General features: G+C 44.3%; 1 protein-coding gene across 2 annotated transcripts in view; it reads left to right on the top strand.

Moving 5' to 3' along the window:
* MFAP3L (microfibril associated protein 3 like) overlaps positions 1-12,035 on the top strand; it is a 40,515-nt gene extending 28,480 nt beyond the window's left edge. For both annotated transcript variants that reach the window (XM_057548101.1, XM_057548100.1), the window contains exon 3: positions 10,336-12,035. In XM_057548101.1, the coding sequence (XP_057404084.1) occupies positions 10,336-11,261 (926 nt within the window). In that variant the 3' untranslated portion in view covers positions 11,262-12,035. The remainder of the gene's footprint in view (positions 1-10,335) is intronic.
* The last annotated feature ends 10,227 nt before the right edge of the window (positions 12,036-22,262 follow it).

The following is a 22,262-nucleotide window of genomic DNA, read 5'->3' as shown; positions in this document are numbered from 1 at the left end:
CCTGCTGCTCTGCCTGCGCCCGCATCCCACTGGGGACCGCACCCCCGCTGAGCAACACCCTTGCCGTCCCCGCTCCGCGCACAGGGCACGCGCCCCAGGCCCCGGCTTGGCTGGGGGTCTGCAGCCCTCTCGGGGCCCGCTGGTTTCTGCAGCCGGGGGTCATGTCTTACTCATCTTTGTAGCTGCATCATCTGGCAGGGAGCCTGGTGACAGACAGTGTATTCAGTAATGTTTGTTGACCGAATGCATGAACAAGATAAAAAATACCGCTGTCCTTCTAAAGACGTCAGCTTCGTCACGCAGCGCAGCACTCAGCATGGTTCAGCTACAAGCGAACCTCTGTTAGCGTTTGTCTTTGCAAAGGCGATGCCCCAGTTCACATGGGGGAGATTTCCACATGGGCCTCTCGTGCCTGGAGTATCCGGGGAGACCGTGAAGGATGCCCGAGAGCCGCACGGCCCGTCTCCTGGGGTGTCAGCCTCCAGCCGTGCGTCAGGACAGAGCGGGAGGATGGGATGGGGAAGGCCATCCCGAGGGGCAGAGGGGGAGCTCCCATCCGAGCACAGGACGGGAACCGGGGACTGCCCTCCCGAGTGTCAAGGAGGCGGTTTGTTGTTGTTTTTAATTTTCTTTTTTATACAGCAGGTTCTTACTAGTTATCTATTTTAAACATATTAGTGTATATATGTCAATCCCAATCTCCCAATTCATCCCACCACCACCACCCTCCCCCCACTTTCCCCCCTTGGTGTCCATACGTTTGTTCTCTACATCTGTGTCTCTATTTCTGCCCTGCAAACCAGTTCATCTGTACCGTTTTTCTAGGTTCCACATATATGCGTTAATATACGATATTTGTTTTTCTCTTTCTGACTTACTTCACTCTGTATGACAGTCTCTAGGTCCATCCACGGCTCTACAAATGACCCAATTTCGTTCCTTTCTATGGCTGAGTAATATTCCATTGTATATATGTACCACATCTTTATCCGTTTGTCTGTCAGTGGGCAATTAGGTTGCTTCCATGTCCTGGCTACTGTAAATAGTGCTGCAATGAACACTGGGGTGCATGTGTCTCTTTCAGTTATGGTTTTCTCTGGGTATATGCCCAGTAGTGGGATTGCTGCGTCATATGGTAATTCTATTTTTAGTTTTTTAAGGAACCTCCATAGTGTTCTCCATAGTGGCTGTATCAATTTACATTCCCACCAACAGTGCAAGAGGGTTCCCTTTTCTCCACACCCTCTCCAGCATTTGTTATTTGTAGATTTTCTGATGATGCCCATTCTAACAGGAGTGAGGTGATACCTCATTGTAGTTTTGATTTGCATTTCTCTAATAATTAGTGATGTTGAGCAGCTTTTCATGTGCCTCTTGGCCATCTGTATGTCTTCTTTGGAGAAATGTCTAGGTCTTCTGCCCATTTTGTGATTGGGTTGTTTGTTCTTTTAATATTGAGCTGCATGAGCTGTTTATATATTTTGGAGATTAATCCTTTGTATGTTGATTCGTTTGCAAATGTTTTCTCCCATTCTCAGGGTTGTTTTTTCATCTTGTTTATGGTTTCCTTTGCTGTGCAAAAGCTTTTAAGTCTCATTAGGTCCCATTTGTTTACTTTTGTTTTTATTTCCATTACTCTAGGAGGTGGATCAAAAAAGATCTCGCTGTGATTTATGTCAAAGAGTGTTCTTCCTATGTTTTCCTCTAAGAGTTTTATAGTGTCCAGTCTTACATTTAGGTCTCTAATCTATTTTGAGTTTATTTTTGTGTATGGTGTTAGGGAGTGTTCTAATTTCATTCTTTTACATGTAGCTGTCCAGTTTTCCCAGCACCACTTATTGAAGAGGCTGTCTTTTCTCCATTGTATAGTCTTGCCTCCTTTATCAAAGATAAGGTGACCATAGGTGCGTGGGTTTATCTCTGGGCTTTCTGTCCTGTTCCATTGATCTATATTTCTGTTTTTGTGCCAGTACCACACTGTCTTGATGACTGTAGCTTGTAGTATAGTCTGAAGTCCGGGAGCCTGATTCCTCCAGCTCCATTTTTTTCCCTCAAGATTGCTTTGGCTATTCGGGGTCTTTTGTGTCTCCATACAAATTTTAAGATATTTTGTTCTACTTCTGTAAAAAATGACATTGGTAATTTGATAGGGATTGCATTGAATCTGTAGATTGCTTTGGGTAGTATAGTCATTTTCACAATATTGATTCTTCCAATCCAAGAACATGGTATATCCCTCCATCTGTTTGTGTCATCTTTGATTTGTTTCTTCAGTGTCTTATAGTTTTCTGAGTACAGGTCTTTTACCTCCTTAGGTAGGTTTATTCCTAGGTATTTTATTCTTTTTGTTGCAGTGGTGAAGGGGATTGTTTCCTTAATTTCTCTTTCTGACCTTTCGTTGTTAGTGTATAGGAATGCAAAAGATTTCTGTGCATTAATTTTGTATCCTGAACCTTTACCAAATTCATTGATTAGTTCTAGGAGTTTTCTGGTGGCATCTTTAGGATTCTCTGTGTATAGTATCATGTCATCTGCAAACAGTGACAGTTTTACTTCTTTTTTTCCAATTTGTATTCCTTCTATTTCTTTTTCTTCTCTGATTGCCGTGGCTAGGATTTCTAAACTATGTTGAATAATAGTGACGAGAGTGGACATGCTTGTCTTGTTCCTGATCTTAGAGGAAAGGCTTTCAGTTTTTCACCATTGAGAATGAAGTTTGCTGTGGGTTTGTCATATATGGCCTTTATTATGTTGAGGTAGGTTCCCTCTATCCTCACTTTCTGGAGAGTTTTTATCATAAATGGGTGTTGAATTCTGTCAAAAGCTTTTTCTGCATCTATTGAGATGATCATATGGTTTTTATTCTTCAATTTGTTAATATGGTGTGTCACATTGATTGATTTACTCATACTGAAGAATCCTTGCATCCCTGGGATAAATCCCACTTGATCATGGTGTATGATCCTTTTAATTTGTTGTTGGATTCTGTTTGCTAGTATTTTGTTGAGGATTTTTGCATCTATATTCATCAGTGATATTGGTCTGTAATTGTCTTTTTTTGTAGTATCTTTGTCTGGTTTTGGTATCAGGGTGATGGTGGCCTCATAGAATGAGTTTGGGAGTGTTCCCTCCTCTGCAATTTTTTGGAAGAGTTTGAGAAGAATGGGTGTTAGCTGTTCTCTAAATGTTTGATAGAATTCACCTGTGAAGCCATCTGGTGCTGGACTTTTGTTTGTTGGAAGATTTTTAATCACAGTTTCAATTTCATTACTTGTGATTGGTCTGTTCATATTTTCTATTTCTTCCTGGTTCAGTCTTGGAAGGTTATACCTTTCTAAGAATTTGTCCATTTCTTCCAGGTTGTCCATTTTATTGGCATAGAGTTGCTTGTAGTAGTCTCTTAGGATGCTTTGTATTTCTGTGGTGTCTGTTGTAACTTCTCCTTTTTCATTTCTAATTTTATTGATTTGAGTCCTCTCCCTCTTTTTCTTGATGAGTCTGGCTAATGGTTTATCAATTTTGTTTATCTTCTCAAAGAACCAGCTTTTAGTTTTATTGATCTTTGCTATTGTTTTCTTTGTTTCTGTTTCATTTTTTTCTGTTCTGATCTTTATGATTTCTTTCCTTCTACTAACTTTGGGTTTTGTGTGTTCTTCTTTCTCTAGTTCCTTTAGGTGTAAGTTAGATTGTTTATTTGAGATGTTTGTTTGTTGAGGTAGGCTTGTATTGCTATAAACTTCCCTCTTACAACTGCTTTTGCTGCATCCCATACGTTTTGGATCATCCTGTTTTCATTGTCGTTTGTCTCTAGGTATTTTTTTATTTCTTCTTTGATTTCTTCAGTGATCTCTTGGTTATTTAGTAACGTATTGTTTAGCCTCCGTGTGTTTGTGTTTTTTATGTTTTTTTCCCTGTAACTGATATCTAGTCTCATGGCATTGTGGTCAGAAAAGATGCTTGATATGATTTCAATTTTCTCAACTTTACTGAGGCTTGATTTGTGACCCAAGATGTGATCTATCCTGGAGAATGTTCCGTGCACACTTGAGAAGAAAGTGTAATCTGCTGTTTTTGGATGGAATGTCCTATAAATATCAATTAAATCTATCTGGTCTATTGTGTCATTTAAAGCTTGTGTTTCCTTATTAATTTTCTCTCTGGATGATCTGTCCTTTCGTGTAAGTGAGGTGTTAAAGTCCCCCACTATTATTGTGTTACTGTCGATTTCCTCTTTTATAGCTTTCAGCAGTTGCCTTATGTAGTGAGGTGCTCCTATGTTGGGTGCATATATGTTTTTAATTGTTATATCTTCTTCTTGGATTGATCCCTTGATCATTATGTAGTGTCCTCCTTGTGTCTTGTAACATTCTTTATTTTAAAGTCTATTTTATCTGATATCAGTATTGCTACTCCAGCTTTCTTTTGATTCCCACTTGCATGGAATATCTTTTTCTCTCCCCTCACTTTCAGTCTGTATGTGTCCCTAGGTCTGAAGTGGGTCTCTTGTAGGCAGCATATATATGGGTCTTGTTTTTGTATCCATTCAGCAAGCCTGTGTCTTTTGGTTGGAGCATTTAATCCATCCACATTTAAGGTAATTATCAACATGTATGTTCCTATTACCATTCTCTTAATTGTTTTGGGTTTGTTTTTGTAGTTCCTTTTCTTCTCTTGTGTTTCCCACTTAGAGAAGTTCCTTTAGCATTTGTTGTAGAGCTGGTTTGGGGGTGCTGAATTCTCTTAGCTTTTGTTTGTCTGTAAAGGTTTTGATTTCTCCGTTGAATCTGAATGAGACGCTTGCTAAGTAGAGTAATCTTGGTTGTAGTTTCTTCCCTTTCATCACTTTAAATATATCGTGCCACTCCATTCTGGCTTATAGAGTTTCAGCTGAGAAATCAGCTGTTAACCTTATGGTAGTTCCCTTGTATATTATTTGTCATTTTTCCTCTGTTGCTTTTAATAATTTTGCTTTGTCTTTAATTTTTGCCAGTTTGACAACTATGTGTGTCGGCGTGTTTCTCCTTGGGTTTACCCTGTATGGGACTCTCTGCACTTCCTGGACTTGGATGGCTATTTCCTTTCCCATGTTAGGGAAGTTTTCAACTGTAATCTCTTCAAATACTTTCTTGGGTCCTTTCCCTCTCTCTTCTCCTTCTGGGACCCCTATAATGCAAATGTTGGTGCATTTAATGTTGTCCCAGAGGTCTCTTAGGCTGTCTTCATTTCTTTTCATTCTTTTTTCTTTATTATGTTCCACGGCAGTGAATTCCACCATTCTGTCTTCCAGGTCACTTATCCGTTCTTCTGCCTCAGTTATTCTGCTATTGATTCCTTCTAGTGTATTTTTCATTTCAGTTATTGTAATGTTCATCTCTGTTTGTTTGTTCTTTACTTCTTCTAGGTCTTTGTTAAACATTTCTGGCATCTTCTCGATCTTTGCCTCCATTCTTTTTCTGAGGTCCTGAATCATCTTCACTATCATTATTCTGAATTCTTTTTCTGGAAGGTTGCCTATCTCCACTTCCTTTAATTGTTTTTCTAGGGTTTTATCTTGTTCCTTCATCTGGTACATAGTCCTCTGCCTTTTCATCATGTCTGTCTTTCTGTTAATGTGGTTTTCGTTCCACAGGCTGTAGGGTTGTAGTTCTTCTTGCCTCTGCTGTCTGCCCTCTGGTGGGTGAGGCTATCTAAGAGGCTTGTGCAAGTTTCCTGATGGGAGGGACTGGTGGTGGGTAGAGCTGGTTGTTGCTCTGGTGGGCAGAGCTCAGTAAAACTTTAATCTGCTTGTCTGCTGATGAGTGGGGCTGGGTTCCCTCCCTGTTGTTTGTTTGGCCCAAGGCAACCCAACACTGGAGCCTACCCGGGCTCTTTGGTGGGGCTAATGGCAGACTCCAGGAGGGCTCACGCCAAGGAGTACTTCCCAGGACTTCTGCTGCCAGTGTCCTTGTCGTCATGGTGAGCCAGAGCCACCCCCCGCCTCTGCAGGAAACCCTCCGACACTAGCAGGTAGGTCTGGTTCAGTCTCCTATGGGGTAACTGCTCCTTCCCCTGTGTCCCCATGCACACACTACTTTGTGTGTGCCCTCCAGGAGTGGAGTCTCTGTTTCCTCCAGTCCTGTCGGAGTCCTGCAGTCAAATCCCACTAGGTTTCAAAGTCTGATTCTCTAGGAATTCCTCCTCCCGTTGCCAGACCCCCACGTTGGGAAGCCTGACCCCCCAGGTTGGGAAGCCTGACGTGGGGCTCAGAACCTTCACTTCAGTGGGTGGACTTCTGTGGTATAAGTGTTCTCCAGTCTGTGAGTCACCCACCCAACAGTTATGGGATTTGATTTTACTGTGATTGCGCCCCTCCTACCATCTCATTGCGACTTCTCCTTTGTCTTTGGAGGTGGGGTATCTTTTCTGGTGAGTTCCAGTGTCCTGTCGATGATTGTTCAACAGTTAGTTGTGATTCCAGTGCTCTCGCAAGAGGGAGTGAGCACACGTCCTTCTAGTTGGCCATCTTGAACCAATCTGTCAGGGAAACATTTGACACAGAATCTTTGGTATTAGAAAGTGATGGCTCAACATCTGCCTTTAAAAAAAAAAAAAAATTTTTATTCACTTATTTGGCTGCGCCGGGTCTTAGTTGTGGCATGTGGGATCTTCGTTGGGACGTGCAGGATCTCTTAGTTGCGGCGTGCAGGATCTTTTAGTTGTGCATTTCCTCCAAAACCATTGCCTGTTGAAGTGACTCAGCATCAGCGGCTCACATTTTAGGTGTTTACTTGTGCTGAAGTGATGCAGCTTCGTGAGAATTCAGCACGTGGTTGTGACATCCCTGCTCAACTCCATTTTAAAATCATCTCTGGAGCAGCAGCACCGAGCGTCCCCGCCCCAGGTGGCTGGTTCTGCAGGTCCGTGTGACAGTCACTGTGGCCCTTTTTATTCCCTCGACCTCCTGACGGCTGAAGTCAGACCTTCCAGGCTGGGTCTCAGGACAAGGTATTTACAGACTAAGGAGAAAGGCAACACGTGGCCCAGGAGTGTTCTTGAGACCATCCTAGTGGGGCAGCTGCCAGTGATTCTCCATGAGCCTGGGCCCCTGCTGATGTGGGAGGACCCCCAGGGTGGGGTTCATAGTGTTCGGGGCTGCATACAGCAGGAGAACATGCAGAAATCTTTATTTCTCGCTAATCCAAGGTCATGCTGAGGCTGAGAGGAAGTATTTAGAGTCTTAGTTCCTAGGAAGGAAAGAATGTATCAGCCTTTAAACAGGACGTGACACGGACATACATCACCTTTGAGGTCAGAATCTTCTGTCATCAGAATGAGTGTGTGTGTGTGGGTGTAGGTGTTGGCTTCCCAAGACTCACTTTGAGATCTGGCAAAAGAATGTTTAGTCCAGGTCACACATTCACTTTACCTCGTTGTACCTGAGAAGCCTAAGCAGCATTAATATTACCTTAATCCATAAAGTAAATGTGGTATGTGTTTTGTTTCAAGAGAAATATAGTGAAGGACTGAACCCTGAAGAGAGGGATGTCTTGGTGTCCTTGTTGTGGACCCGAAACAGGGACTTGCTGGCAGAGAGATGGGTCTCAGTTATTTAACTACAGTGTCACAGCTCCTATTAGGGGTAATACCTGCCTGTTTCAGGATAATCATATGTGATTCATTGTTGCGGTTTATCGTTAGGCAAATATAGTCACTTCGCAGATTCATGGCTGGGCTTCGGGCTTCCGGAACAAACGAGGTTAATTATTGGATAAGGTATATGATAGATGTTTGTCCAAGGACCCAGTGCCCTGGGCTAAGAAGCAGAATACGTGCCAAACTAATAATTTATGCACTCTACGTCTCACTGGTTTCCCCAGAACGAACAACAAGTGTCACCTAATTGTGTTTGATTCCGGCCTGTGCCTGTTTTGACCGTGTGACAGGGAACTTCTGGAGTGTCTGAGTCGGTATCTGCTTTGAATCGCTTGGGTCCAGGATAGATAAATATACATCAATAGACGATTAAAAACATGCCTAAAGATAACTATAAAATCCAAGTTCAGAAACCCTTTGAATAGTCGGTAGAGGAAACTGTTGGTATCTTGTAACTGGTGTGCATTTCTGCACTTCACTTTTCTATCACAATTAGGTGCAGTTGTCCCTGAGCGCCTTGCCTAGGTGTGGGGAGAGAGCTTGTTTATGTTACCGTCAGGTGCCTGCCTTCTGAGTTCAGCACTCTTTTCTGCTCTTCCTCCACACCCTGGGTCCCCCTACCCTGTCCTTGAATTTGTAGATAATAATTCCTCCACAGAGGGAGCGAGGGTGGGAGGTTAGGAGGTGGACACATTGGTCCTAACTGTCCCTCATACAAATAACCTCACCTTCTCACCTTCTCCCTTCCTATTTCCTGTTGTTTTCCAACAATCAGTATGAGAAACTCCTATAGGTAGAGTCTGTAATTCTCTGGAACCCAGTACCTTCCACATCTATAATAAGCTTTCAAGCAACCAGAGTTGTTATTTTTTTCTATGCCTGCTGTAGTGTGGTTTGATGAAACATGCACATTTTAAGAAAACAAGTTGATCATTTCCCTTGCTCAAATTATTCTCTATTTGGATAAATCTGCCACTGAAGTATCAAGTCTCATGTTCGGGAACGAACGGACAGGGTGGGAGGCTTGCCTCTGCCCATCTGGACGAGAGAAGATTTTACAGGCCGGGCGCTAGGTTGGTCTGTTCATACACGTTCACAAGAGACGGAAATTCGCTAGATTTCCCAAACCAGTGTTTCCTACTCTTGGGAAAGTACACTGGCTGAATTATTAGACGCAGGGTACTTGGGGACACCAGGAACCACTCTTCACAGATGTTCCTTCAGAAAGCAGAGGAATGTGACAGCATCTACAAGAGGCTTCCTGCCAGGCTCCCCAGGCCAGCGGGAGGAGGGGCTGCAGGTCCCCGACGGCCCCCACGGCTCCGGCCAGCCTCCCGAAGGATGGTCCTTGGAGCAGAGGACCTGGAATAACAGGGGCGTCTGCTGTCTCATCCCACAGTCCCTGGAGACCCTGGTCACGTTGGTGCTCACAAATTTCTTCTTTTTTTAAAAAACCATTGCTTGTTGCTTTGGGGAAATATCAGACTTTAATTATAATTAAGTTACTGCCAGAAGGGGATGAAACAAGCAAAACTACAAAGCGATAATACACCCTTAAAAGGAAACTACACGCTAAGTTGCCGCATCTCTCAGGAGAGGCCTCTGGCTTACTTGGGGACGCAAGTGCTTTTACGCAGAAAGATCTTCCTGCTCCTCAGAACTCCCCCGAGGCCGGACCGGGACCCTTCTCTCTCTACAGGACAGTCTAGGGAGGTGGAGGGTTTTCAGAAAGGCTCAGACCCAAGACCTGGAAGGCAAAGCTAGGATCACGTTTCCCGGGGTCCTCTGACCTGCGGGTACGCAGGCAGACTAAGGATTAATCCCTAGCAAAGATTAATTCAGATTAAGAACCTCATTCCCAGGGCAACGATCCTTTCCAGGCCAGAGAGCGGTAGAATTCTTATCTATTACAATGCTTTTCAACGTGCATTCTCCATTATGTGAGGCCTGGTTTTAACCTGATGAGTCTATGATTTATTTGCAAAGCGAAACCAAATTGTTGCTTATTCACACCCAGCCTCTGAATCTCCACAGCGTTAGCTTGTAACTGTAAGTGACATAGTTCATTGTAGCTTCTCAAAATTAATTATTTATGTTTCCATCAACCGAGGTCATACCAGGACTACTTCAATCTCAAATATGAGAAACCCAGGAGAACAATTACAATTTAATTGATTTACTCCAGTTTTTATGTTGATCCTAAAGTACTTTATCTTCTGAAAAGTATTAAAACTCTCCAATGAACATATATATTCTGTAGAGCCATGCTCGCAGGCAGGCTAGAAAATCAGATGCTACATTAAGGAATTCTCTAGTAAGAGCAAGTATTTTCCATACTGTTTATTTTTCTAATTTTCCTCTAGGATGTGGAATCACACAGTATGATTTGGTGTTAAGAGGACAGCCTCTTGGGCTCGAGTTCACGTCTAGCTCAACTGCTTCCAAACTGGCGCCCTGGGGAGGTGGCTTAGTGGACCTGTGCCTCAGTTTCCCCATACTGTAAAATGGGCTGGTGCTGGTAGCTCCTCCCCAGGTTGTGCGGATTAGGCGAGCTAACACTGTCACCGTCTGGCGAGGTCGGCATTCGCCGTGGGCGCCGTCGGCAGTGGCAGACACGGTGGTGGGAGATGCACGCAGCGACGTGCGGGGCAGTGGCTGCAGGGAGCGGAGGGCCCGGCTGACTCTGTCCTCTTCCTCCTGCAGGAAAGTGGCAGATGCACGACGGCCTCCTGAACATCACCAAGGTGTCCTTCACGGACCGAGGTCGGTACACATGTGTGGCCGCCAACATCCACGGCACCGTGAACAACACGGTGACGCTGAGGGTGGTCTTCACATCGGGGGACATGGGCGTGTACTACATGGTGGTGTGCCTGGTGGCCTTCGCCGTGGTGCTGGTCCTCAACATCACCCGCCTCTGCATGATGAACAGCCACCTGAAGAAGACCGAGAAGGCCATCAACGAGTTCTTCCGCACGGAGGGCGCCGAGAAGCTGCAGAAGGCCTTCGAGATCGCCAAGCGCATCCCCATCATCACCTCGGCCAAGACGCTGGAGCTGGCCAAGGTCACACAGTTCAAGACCATGGAGTTCGCCCGCTACATCGAGGAGCTGGCCCGCAGCGTGCCGCTGCCCCCGCTCATCATGAACTGCAGGACCATCGTGGAGGAGCTCATGGAGGTGGTGGGGCTGGAGGAGCAGGGCCAGCACTTCGTGCGCCCGGCGCCTGAGGGCCAGGAGGCCGCCACCGGGGACGAGGTCTACACCATCCCCGCCGCCCTGCAGCGGAGCGAGTCGCCCACCGCTGACTCGGACGCCTCGTCGCTGCACGAGCAGCCCCAGCAGATTGCCATCGAGGTGTCCGTGCACCCCCAGGCCCAGAGGGAGCCCACGGATGACCGGGACGGGGGGCCCCTCGAGGCCAGAGACGAGGACACCGAGCCATCGGCCGAGCGCTCCCCCGAGTCCGCGGCGCCGTCCACCGATGTCACGTCCGCGGCGCTGACCTCCGAGGAGCCCACGCCCGTCGAGGTGCCGGACCGTGTCCTGCCCCCAGGTCTCCTGGAAGCCGCAGAGCCGGCCGGGGCGTGCGACAGGAACGCCCGCGTCGTCTGTGAAAGCCATGTCTAACAGACCCCCCCCCCCGAGAAGCTATGCACACCCCGAGAATCAGGGCCGCCCCCCCCGCCCCGGGCCAGACGCGGTCCGCCCTCGCCGCTAAGCCTTACCGGAGACGCCTGTCCCGTAGGTAGGAGCCAGGCCCCTTCAGAAGGGAGCGCCTGTGTGCATGCTGTCTGCCCGGACCGCGCCCCGCGACAGAGGATGCCAGCAGCGGCAGGGTGCAGAGCCGGCGACCTTGGGCAGGTGTCTGTGCGCGCGGCACGAAGCTCAGAGGCTCTTCTCTGCCAGATACCTTAATCGCTGATGCCCTTTTGGTGTGAGAGGCTCTGAGGTCAAGAGCCCTGTCCAATGCACACTGCAGCGCTTTTCCTTTAAAAAATTATAGGTCTGCTACATGAGCAACTGCACGTCCGTGGGTCTGTTGCACTTTCTTCTCAGTTTTAACCCCCTTCCCTGTTCCCCTATAACCGAGTCGTTGTGATACGAATGCTAATCGTTCCTTCTGGTTTCGTCCCCTTTGCCACTTTGTCCTTATTTCTCTCCACCCCCCGCCAAACTTTTACCTCGGAGGCTTTGGTGTCAGGGCTGATACCCACAAGGCATCTGTAATGTTCCAAAGCAGTTACCAGCCTCATGATTTTTGTCATTTCCCAGGCCTGTCTCCATCCATCGCTTTTTTTTTGTTTGTTTCCAATGAAGCTGCTGTTGTGAAACTGAGAAAAACAAAAAACCTTGCCCGGGATAGCACTTTAATAGCCAAATAAAAATGTGTTGCCTGTCTGATTCTGAGAGCCTTTGGGTGAGCTCAGCTGAGGTTGCAGGGACACTGTAAACTTGAATTTGCCCAAACTGTCCATGAAAAGTGCTGTTTTTATGTTTAAGTAACGTCATCCTCCAAACAAGGCTGCTGCTTGATCTGGAACGCATGTTGCTTCCAGAGACAGAGGCATCTGAGGAATCCGTGTAGGTGTAGAATGTGGGCCTCCCTCGAGGGCCGCCAGGGGCCGTCCGGGGACCCAGACGCTTGGTTTGGGGCAGCGAGTGTGAGGGTCCGTGGGGTTGCCTAGCCAGGCCCACTTCTCTGAACTGCAGGGCTAGCTCGTCCGTCCTTGAAGGGGAGAGTGAAAGGTTAGGGTGATGGCATCAGATTTCACACCAGAATTCTTGAATTAATTTTGTCCCACAAGAAAGCAGTTGTATGTGCGGCAGAATGATGTTACAGAAACGGCAAAATTAGTCACCCAAAGGCTAGCGTCTCGTCTGACAGTGCCAGTAACCACCGCAGGCTTTGGGCAGGTGGGGCCTCCGGTCCTTCCCTGGCAGAGGGACAGACCGGACGGGCTCGAGCTCCATCTAGGTGGTCCCCTCTCCCGCAGAATCACCTGGCCCTCCTCCACAGTTACTCGAAAGCTTTTTCACTTTCCTCTCTGTTTCCTCTAATCTTCTCTACGCTGAAAGCTAGTACTGATGCAAATCAAGAGAATCGGTTTCAAAAACTCAAAACCCAAAATCATTAGGGCAGCGTCTGCAGTTTAGATGTCATCGTGGGAAGAATGAGAGGTATTGGTCCATTTCCATGTATGAGCAGGGGAACCATAACCTTGAAGTCGTCTTGAAGGTCACGGCCACATCACGGTTTCCATGGAGGTTCCCTGGGCCACATGGATGTGAGAGCAGACCTGATGTTTAGTCCTCACTCTCTCGCTATCTGGATAAGTGACCTTCGACACCCCCCTGGGTTTAATCTTTCTCATCTGACACACACGGAGGTGGTACTTGATGGGTCCCCAGATCCCATGCGGCTCAGACATTTAGAGTTTTATGGAAAGTGTGTGATGGCCCCCCTTGCAGGAGACAAGCAGTCTTGGGAGCAGAAATGGGCACGTGAGGTTAGATGCTCTTGCTGCCAACCTTCACAGCAAAAGCGTCTGAATCCGTAGCTGAGGGCAGAGGGTTTGGCTTCAGGGGTTTCTCTATGTATAGATAACCGGTGTGACAGGTGGTCTGACAAGACTCAGAGTTGGATCAGAGTCCTCTTGGCCTCAAGTGACCCATTGCCATCAGTTAGGAGTGTCTTGGGTGGTCACATAAAAAGTGAGTAGTGAACAATCGAGAGAAACCTTGACCTCCCACTTGCACTCTCTGGACAAGGGTTTTCTGTATTTGGTTGCAGAAGAGTTTTATCTCCGCCTCTTAGAATTTTCCACTTGTCATGGAGGTCAGCAGATTCTTACCATGGATCTGTACGCCCAAAGCGACAACAGGGGCCAACACTCATCTTGTGACACTGCATGAACCTTTTCCCATTCTGTCCAGTTCTCCCTCCACCGAAACCCATGTGCACATTTCCACGTGGAAATTACAGGAAAAGGCATCTCTCCCATCTACACACTGATTAGGGATAGAAAGTTAAAAACGGGCAGATTTTTTATGAAGCAGGAGCAGAAACGTGTGACCAAAGAATGTTTTCAGGTTGGTTTTAGCTTCTTTAGACTGGCGAGATTATATAGATTTTTCAAAACCTTTCCCCTCTTTAAGGCATCAGAAAGCTCTTGATAGAATAACAGCCAACCAAAGAGGAGGCTGGCTTACAACGAAGATTTCTCTGTCCAGAAAGGCCACACTCTTCCTGTTCATCCTGTAGCTTCTTTACAGAACAGAAAAGCTCTCCTGCTAGAATATGGAACAGAGAAGATCTCATGACTTGGCTGATTTTTCAAAGATAAACTGTTGAGCTTCATAGAAATTCATAAAAGTATGGCTGCATGTGAACGTGTGTGTGTGTGTACGTGTGTATGCTCACATGCACACGTCAGACTCATTTGGGCAGTTTTAACAGCTTAGCACTAAATCCCAAGCCATGTCCTTTGGGTCTTGGGTCGTTATTCTCAAAAGCAAGCAGTTTCTGGTTTCTGAGTCATCTGGTCATATCTCTAGCGATTTTTTTTCTTGAAGTTCTGAAAATGATTCAGATATGTGTGCATATTTAATTCACATAGATGATCTGTAAACTTGGATGGTATTTATTCTAAATGGGAAAAAATTTTATACTGCAAATCTATGTAATTTATAATGGTTTTGTTTTATATATTTTCATATTTTTAGGGCATATCTATTCTCATCTTTTTGTATCATACTTGACAAAAAGAAATAGTAATACTTGACTAAATCTCTAGGAACCAAATGTGACATCTATAATGTATAGAAATCGCTCTGAAAATAACTGAATGTCCTTACCCATCCTGAGCATTATTGTGCTGTGTCATTACACCCAGAATGATTGCTGGTGAGCGTTTCTTTTTTCAAAACCAAGCCAAAAGGCCTGGCCTCCCACACAGTGGAGTCTGGAATCCCTCCCTTCTTTATCTTTTTCATTGTGTGTTTCATTTTTAATTGTAGACATCCCGTGTTGTTCAGACTTCCTTTGAAGGGCAAATGTGAGATAAGAAAGCAACTTGATGGAAAGACTTGGCTTGAAGGATGGCTGTGTAACTTATTCTCTGGGCTGGTAACATTTCTCATCTAATGTTTGGATTGTTCTCTATTGGTGGTCTCAGAGCTGTTCAGCTGTTTAGCTCGTGAAGAAAATGTTAGGCAGAAAGGATGTTTGCAAGATTTGGACAGACAGCCTCTAAATGTAGTGCAGCCAACACAAACTAACTCAACCACAGAAACCCCAATCCCAGCCAGCGGACGAGCCATTTCAAAAGGCAGATCAGACTCCTGTGTGTGCAGGTTGAATTTCAGTGTTGTACCAGTGCTAAAACTCTTGAAGGGCAGCCCCTGTCGTTCTGTGAACAGGGGTTTCCTCCCAGTGTTTCATTGGGTAAGAAAATGGAGCATTTACCTTATCTTTCAGATACTCTACTTTATACCCAGCGCAGTTCAGCGACTTCCCTGTACCTGTCTTCACGTACCCTTTTGGCAGTCCCTTTAGATCATAATCCTGGTTTCTGTTCTTGCTTTTTAAACTAATTCGTTGGTACTCTTTAAATAGCCAGCAAATCTCGTTGTATATTCACACACGTGTTTTGAGCACCTGTTACCTTCACGGTATTAGTCATTTTTACATTCACCTATTCATTTAAAAATCCTTTAGTAGATAACAAAGTTCATCTTCCTAATGACTCTTAGGGTTAAACCAGTGATGAACAAGGTTTGAATTAAACAAATCAGTGGTGGGGAAAAAAATCGAAAAAAACAATTGCTTATTCTGCTTTCTGAAGGACTGAGTGTCTGTTATACAAGAAAATGTTGTATGAGGGTGATAATGATTTTTAACTGAGATTTTTTAGAGATGTCATTTTTAAGGGGACTAATGCTTAGAATATCACAGTTGAAACTGAAGCTCATAGAGAATGTAAAAACAGAAAGCAAATAGTTCTAAGAATATTCTGGCATAAATTGTTTTTATTTAACGAGGAATTAAAACCTTCAGTGTATCTCTCAGACACCCCAGCAATGCTCACGGAAGATGCTGGCATTTAACGTTTGACGTGCTATTCCTCTGGTTCTGGAATTTCTTTGTTAAAGCCAGGAAATAAGATGGAAAAATGTATCTGGGCGGAAATGTCAAACTGTTGATTTGTGAGCTATAAATGTTCACCTTTGAAGAATAATTTAAAGGTATAAACAAATGACTAATATTTAAATTGATATAGCAGCAAAAAAGCAAAAAAAACATGTGAGCCATCCTGTATTTTGGTTGTTGCTTTAATAAAGGATTTGCACAGGTGTGCCGAGCGTGTCGTGTCCCAGCTCAGGGCTGTGTGAGTGTGGCCTGATTTACTCTTTCCAGTGGTAGGAAATCCGTAGTCAATCCTCGTCCCTACCTTTTGCCTCTGTGGCATATCTTGGGGAAAAGGGAAAAATGAAGTAATTGTTATGTGAATCTACAAACTTTATCCAAATTCAAAAATCCTAACTCTGTCCTGACAAACTTGATATCCATTTATTTTTTATAAATGGCTATCTATATGAAGAAATCATTTTTAACATGTAACATCAAGCTTATTGTAGAAAATCCACGAAGACCAGGAAACTCACCTACCCAGAACATTCCACGGGAGAAGACATTAGTCATAGATCCAACACGAAACACGTAGACACAACCCAGTCCAGACCAAATCCAAGAATATGCTAGGGAGGTGCCCCTTGAAAGCTTTGAAAGCTGGATTCCTCTCAGATAGGATGAGGTCATGTAAACAAAACAAGAAAGGATAACACCAAATGGGAAAGTCAGTGTTTTGCTATAGATCTGGAGAGGCCAACAAAATTATTGAGTGGGTTACCGGATAAACTGTGCATATAACTAAGATCCAGAGGTTCTGTCAAGCAAAAAAAGGTTTAAGAGAACTATGGTGGCATTCGTGGAAAAATGAACAATTGTGCCACCAGGGAAGAGAAAATAGGAAAGTTTTGTCCTAACTGCGTAATTTTGACTGGTACATATTTTCAGACCCAGAACAAACAGCTGCTAATTTTTTTTTTTTTTTTTTTTACAGATTTTGGAATAGTGCATTCTTCATGGGTCTTAATCAGAGGAGCCTAGGTAAGGCTTAATATTAATCTGAGTGATTTTCAAAGCGTGTAGTCACAGAGCTGGAAAATAAGTGTCAGGTTTTCTGATTTCCCTGTCTTTTCGGCAGAGTCCCTGACACACAGGGGTTCAGCTCTGCTTGAACATCTCTGGTGTAGCAGAGCCCATGACCACGTTTAGGGCATGCTCGGGTGTTGGTAGGTTTTAAGTGCTGAGTCAGAAATCTTAAAAATGGTCCCACACTGGTCCTTGTTGAGCATCTGGAGCTGAAAGCGTGAGTTTGTCCTGCCACAATAAAATTTTCCTTTACTGTCAACTCAAAATGAAAATTATAAGTGTATTCATGTCAAAGAGAGGATTACCAAAAAGACATGGGTGCTCCTGGCACCACTACATGAATTACACGCCATGTGGCACAGACCCTTTTGAGTTTAAATGGTTTCTGCCAATGGTGTTGCAGGCAGAAGTAGGCAAATCAGGTGCTCCCCCAACCACGGAGATGCCCTGACGCTACAACTCATTAAGTAAAGGATGGTTCAACTGCCAGAAAAATGAAAGAACCAGCAGATTAAGTGCCTCAGTAGATGAGTGTGTTTTGAAAGGACCATTAGAGATGACACACTGAAAGAAGTGTATGTATGTGTTAAGTGGCTTATTGAGGTATTTTTAAATAATAAGTGAATCAGGGCCAGCACCAATTGCATTTAACTGTTAGGTAAAATGAAGGCACCAAGAGTAAAATAAGAATTTTCCTAAGATATTAACTCATATTAACTAAGCTAAAAAATATGAATGAAGGTTGATGCATAGCAATATGAATTTTTCAAGAAGCAAATTTCTCACTACCAATGGAGTGGGTTTTCTTATAATGGACTCATGTTTTAAAGCTCATTATGGAATGGGAATTCACATGAATCATGCAAAAAAAAATCACCTGCGCATAGAACTCTAGCTAGATTGAGGGTCTTTCTGTTGTTCAGTTTTCATGCTGTACAGCTTCTGTTTCCTGAAAGTTTTCAGGATTCGTATGAAACTCACATGCATTGGAGACCCTGACGTGATCGGCGTCTCTGATTTTTAGGTCTGATGGATTATTACTTCTACTGTGGCATACTTATTCCACCCAGCCATTTGATGAGGTGAATAAAGTTGTCCCAAAACTTTAAAAATATTCCTAGTTCTAAACCTCAAGGTTTTTATGTGAAGTGGGAAAGAAATGACAAATTTGTCTGAAGAGGTAAACTTCTTCCATACCAGCTGTGCAGATAGCCCTCACTGTCAGATGATGTCTCCCGTCTTTCCTGCTAGCATTACCTCACCTGTTGGGCCAGTGGACCAAGCTATTAACGCACGAAGTAAGATGCTTGATTACAGTTAGAGACTGAGAAAATTCATCCACCATGTAGCAGACACTTGAGCATACAAGAGGTAAATTTTAATATTGGCTTCACTTGAGATTATTTTAAAGCTGAAACATTACAAAAATTAAGACCTGGCACCATATTTGTAGAAATGTCTTCATCTAATGAAGAAATTTTGAAAGTGTTAAGACCTCAGAAATTATAGAAAATTTAAATACGTTTGTAGGAAAAAAAAAGAAAGATGACAGCTCATATGGGAAGTCTGGGATCAGTTTTTTTGTGTGTCCAGAATACAACTTTCCTAACTTTTTGTCATTATAGTAGTTATTGAGATACATTAGTGATATTTCTGAAAACCTGCCAGATCCTGAAAAAAAAAACAAACCAAGTTTTTAAAAAATACATGCAGATAAATAGTTAGATATCATCTAACTATTTTATGTTACCTTCTCTCATCCCATAATGGATTTGAGGTGATTGAGTTAAATATATTTTACTCTCTGTGCATCCTTTGACATTAGTAATTGCTGTGTTTCATACAAGTTCACTAACTCAATAACCAGACTATTAATCAGACATTTTATTCCCAATCATTTTGAATCCATGAGAGATTTTCAGTATGACTATACAAGCAGAACAGCTGGATGATCTAGAAATGCTTTTCTTTATCTGTAGCTAAAAATGGAAGGTTTTCTGCTGTAACACAAGAATAAGATGATTATGGCATACTCACAAACAGACTGAATGTTTGTGTCCCCTCAAAAACCGTATGTTGAAATCCTAAACCCCAATGTGATGGTATTTGGTGGTGGGGCCTCTGGAAGGTAATGAGGTCATGAGGGTGGAGCCCTTATGAATGGGATTAGTGTCCTTATAAAAGAGGCCCAGAGCGCACCAAAGACACAGCGAGAAGATAGCCATCTCTGAACCAGGAAGCCGGCCTCACCAGGCATTGAATCTTCCAGAGCCTTGGTTATGGACTTCCCAGCCTCCAGAACTGTGAGAAATAAATGCTTTTTTTAAGATGCCAGTCTATGGTAATTAGACTTTTTATTTTGAGAGTTCTAGATTCCCACGTGGTTGTAAGAAATAGTACAGAGAGATCCCACGTACACTTGACCAGTTCCCCCAGTGAATATCTCTCACAAAAGCATTGCACACCATCGCAATCAGGGCATCAATACTGGTACAGTTCTCCAGTCTTAACCAGGTCACCCCAGTTTTCCACACACTCATTTGTGTGTGAGCTTTTAGTTCTGTGAAATTTTACCGCACATGTAGGTCTGTGCATCCACCACCACCAGCGAGATGCAGAACATTCCATGAGTACAAGGACCCCTGAGTTGCCCTTTCACAACCACACCTCCCTCCCTCCCACCCCAGAACACATTTTTTTTTTTTTTACATCAGTAAACTTAACTAGATAACTGAAGCTTTTCTGGAACCAACTGTAATAAGTACGTTTTACCAATAGAAATATATGGACATTTATCAGTTTCTTGATGTCTGAATTCCTGTTGCTTTAAAAGGACTTGTACAATGAAGACAGACAGGTGTGGTTTCTGAAACACAAAGGAAAGACAGCCAGACACTTGAAATCCTAGAAAACCCTTGAGAAGGAGGAACGTGAGGCAGGTGTCTTGGTGGAGGAGCTCTGGGACGCCCAGTTCGCGCCTTGCACTCTAGAGCAGCCAGAAGATGCAGAGCACGGAACGAAGGCGTGGTTGCTACACGCCTTTAAAAGTCTCAAAGAGAAAAGTACTCCCTCCCAGATGTACAGTGTCGAGGTACACTCCAGACGTTCCAAAACTAAGGCGCAGAGTGGTAACAAGTCATGGGCAAAGGCTCAGACAACCTCTGTGATGCTGGAGATCTCGATAGCCTTGTTTTCCGCTCCCTTGGGTAAGACGGGACGGGCAGGTAAGTGCCAGGCCCTAGGCCGTGATGAGGTACCTGTCACTTCTGATGTTATATTAAGAAAGCATCTCTAGGGCTTCCCTGGTGGCGCAGTGGTTGAGAATCTGCCTGCCAGTGCAGGGGACACGGGTTCGAGCCCTGGTCTGGGAAGATCCCACATGCCACGGAGCAACTAAGCCCGTGAGCCACAACTACTGAGCCTGCGCGTCTGGAGCCTGTGCTCTGCAACAAGAGAGGCCACGACAGTGAGAGGCCCGCACACTGCGATGAAGAGTGGCCCCCACTCGCTGCAACTGGAGAAAGCCCTCGCACAGAAACGAAGACCCAACACAGCCATAAATAAATAAAATAAAATAAAATTTAAAAAAAAGAAGAAAGCATCTCAAGTGTTGAACTTAAGACAGCCGGCCACAGTGTTGAGGAAAAGATCCTCTGCCCAACTCAGGAAGGCACAGGAGGCAGATTCCAGAACAGGGGCATCTGAGGAGTCTGGAAGAATCCTCATTCGAAGCCACTGGAAAGGCGCCATGAAAGAATCCTTCCAAGTAACATTGTTCTCCTACTGTGCAAATGCCCTGGATTCGTAAGCACATTTGGCTTCCATCAGGCATTACGGGTACGGAGTGTGGGTTGGTTTGCTCCTCTGACTCTATCTAACAACCAGCTGAAATCTGAGTGCCCCGGACCCACAGTGTTGAGGAGGGTACGGGACTTCCAGGAGGCCAGCCCTGGCCGGAGGTCCTGAGCAGCCTGAAGCTGGACGCTGACCTCTTGGAAGCAGGAGAGGAGCAGCCTAAGGAAAGCAGGAGAAAACTGAAAAACAACTCTCCTTCATACTGTTAGGGGCAGCTGTGCCCAGATAAAAGTGAATTTTTAAAGTATGGAAAATGGTAAATGCATTAGCTTGTGTGAATCAGTCGTAAAAATTACAGAAAATTATACTCGTTACCTAATTTCCAGCCAAGAAACCCCTCCGGTTTGGGTCCTGGTTGTCTCCTCGGTGACACGAACCTCAATGACAGAAGCATTTTGTGCTGAGCTAATCAGTAGGGTCCTGTTACAAAACTCAAGTTATTAAACCATTACTAAAAAATGATTCCCAGTGATAGTGGAGGGCAGACTTTCCGTTAAGCAGCAACATTGAAGCCTCTTTCAAATATTTATTTTGAGTGTGCTACATTAGGATACTTTGTCTCCATCAAGTTCAAAAATGTTTTTGTCATAATTGCCACATCAGTAAAGTTGCTGTTCTGTATTTTCCACTCCAAACTCAGGACTAAGCACAAGATGTGCACACCATACACTGACCGTGATCAGATTTATTCTGTACCACCTACGTTTTGCTTTGTTTCCTCTGCATAGGCAGTATTTCACAGCCTTACAAAATTGTTTATGCTCATTCATCAGCAGTGGGAGGTAACATTTCCTGTCATTTTTCATATCAAAGAGTATTTAGGTAAAGCTGGGTCAACCCTTAAGTCTTTTTGTTGTTGTTGTTGAATTGTAATAGTTCTTTATTATATCCTAGATACAAGTCCCCTATCAGATATATGATTGCATAAACCCTTAAGTCTTTTCTTTGGTTTCCCCTTCATAACAAGACACACCCTTCTTCTTCCCTGTCTTACCGGCAGGGTAGCCTAACAGATGATCCCATGTTCTAAACAAAAAAGTCGTTTTCCCAAGACCATAAGAGAATCTACAGCTACCAGACCGTGAGCTCTGTGCAGACAGCAGTCATGTCTGTATCACCACAGTGCTTCCTACAGAAGCGTAAAGATGACTAGCCTTTAGTAAACGTTAATTAAATGAAAACAAATCTGTCTTCTAGCTAATTAGGATTTATTGATATTGGATTAAATGTCTTCATTCATAGGGCCCAGTGAAGGGTAAAAAGTACACTTTGAAGAATCTCTTGCAACCTAAAACCATACTTGTGCAGACACTCCCCCCCTTCACAGGATGGGGTAGGTTTCTTTTTCAAGGAGTAGAATATAACTCTTCTCTTTCTGTCGAACTTTAACCTAATATATTTTTTTAAAGAGCCATTTAGAAGTCTTCTGTCCACTCTGGTGGTGTCTTGGTGAGACAGCTTTCCACAATTAGAAACCTGCAGTGGATTCAAGAGAAAGGAATAGTGACACTGGAATCACCTCTGTGTCATTTCGTGTCGTATTCTCTGAGGGCACTTTT

Source organism: Balaenoptera acutorostrata, chromosome 6, assembly GCF_949987535.1.
Source record: "Balaenoptera acutorostrata chromosome 6, mBalAcu1.1, whole genome shotgun sequence".
Lineage (NCBI taxonomy): Eukaryota > Metazoa > Chordata > Mammalia > Artiodactyla > Balaenopteridae > Balaenoptera > Balaenoptera acutorostrata.
This window is presented reverse-complemented; position numbering and strand designations above follow the sequence as displayed.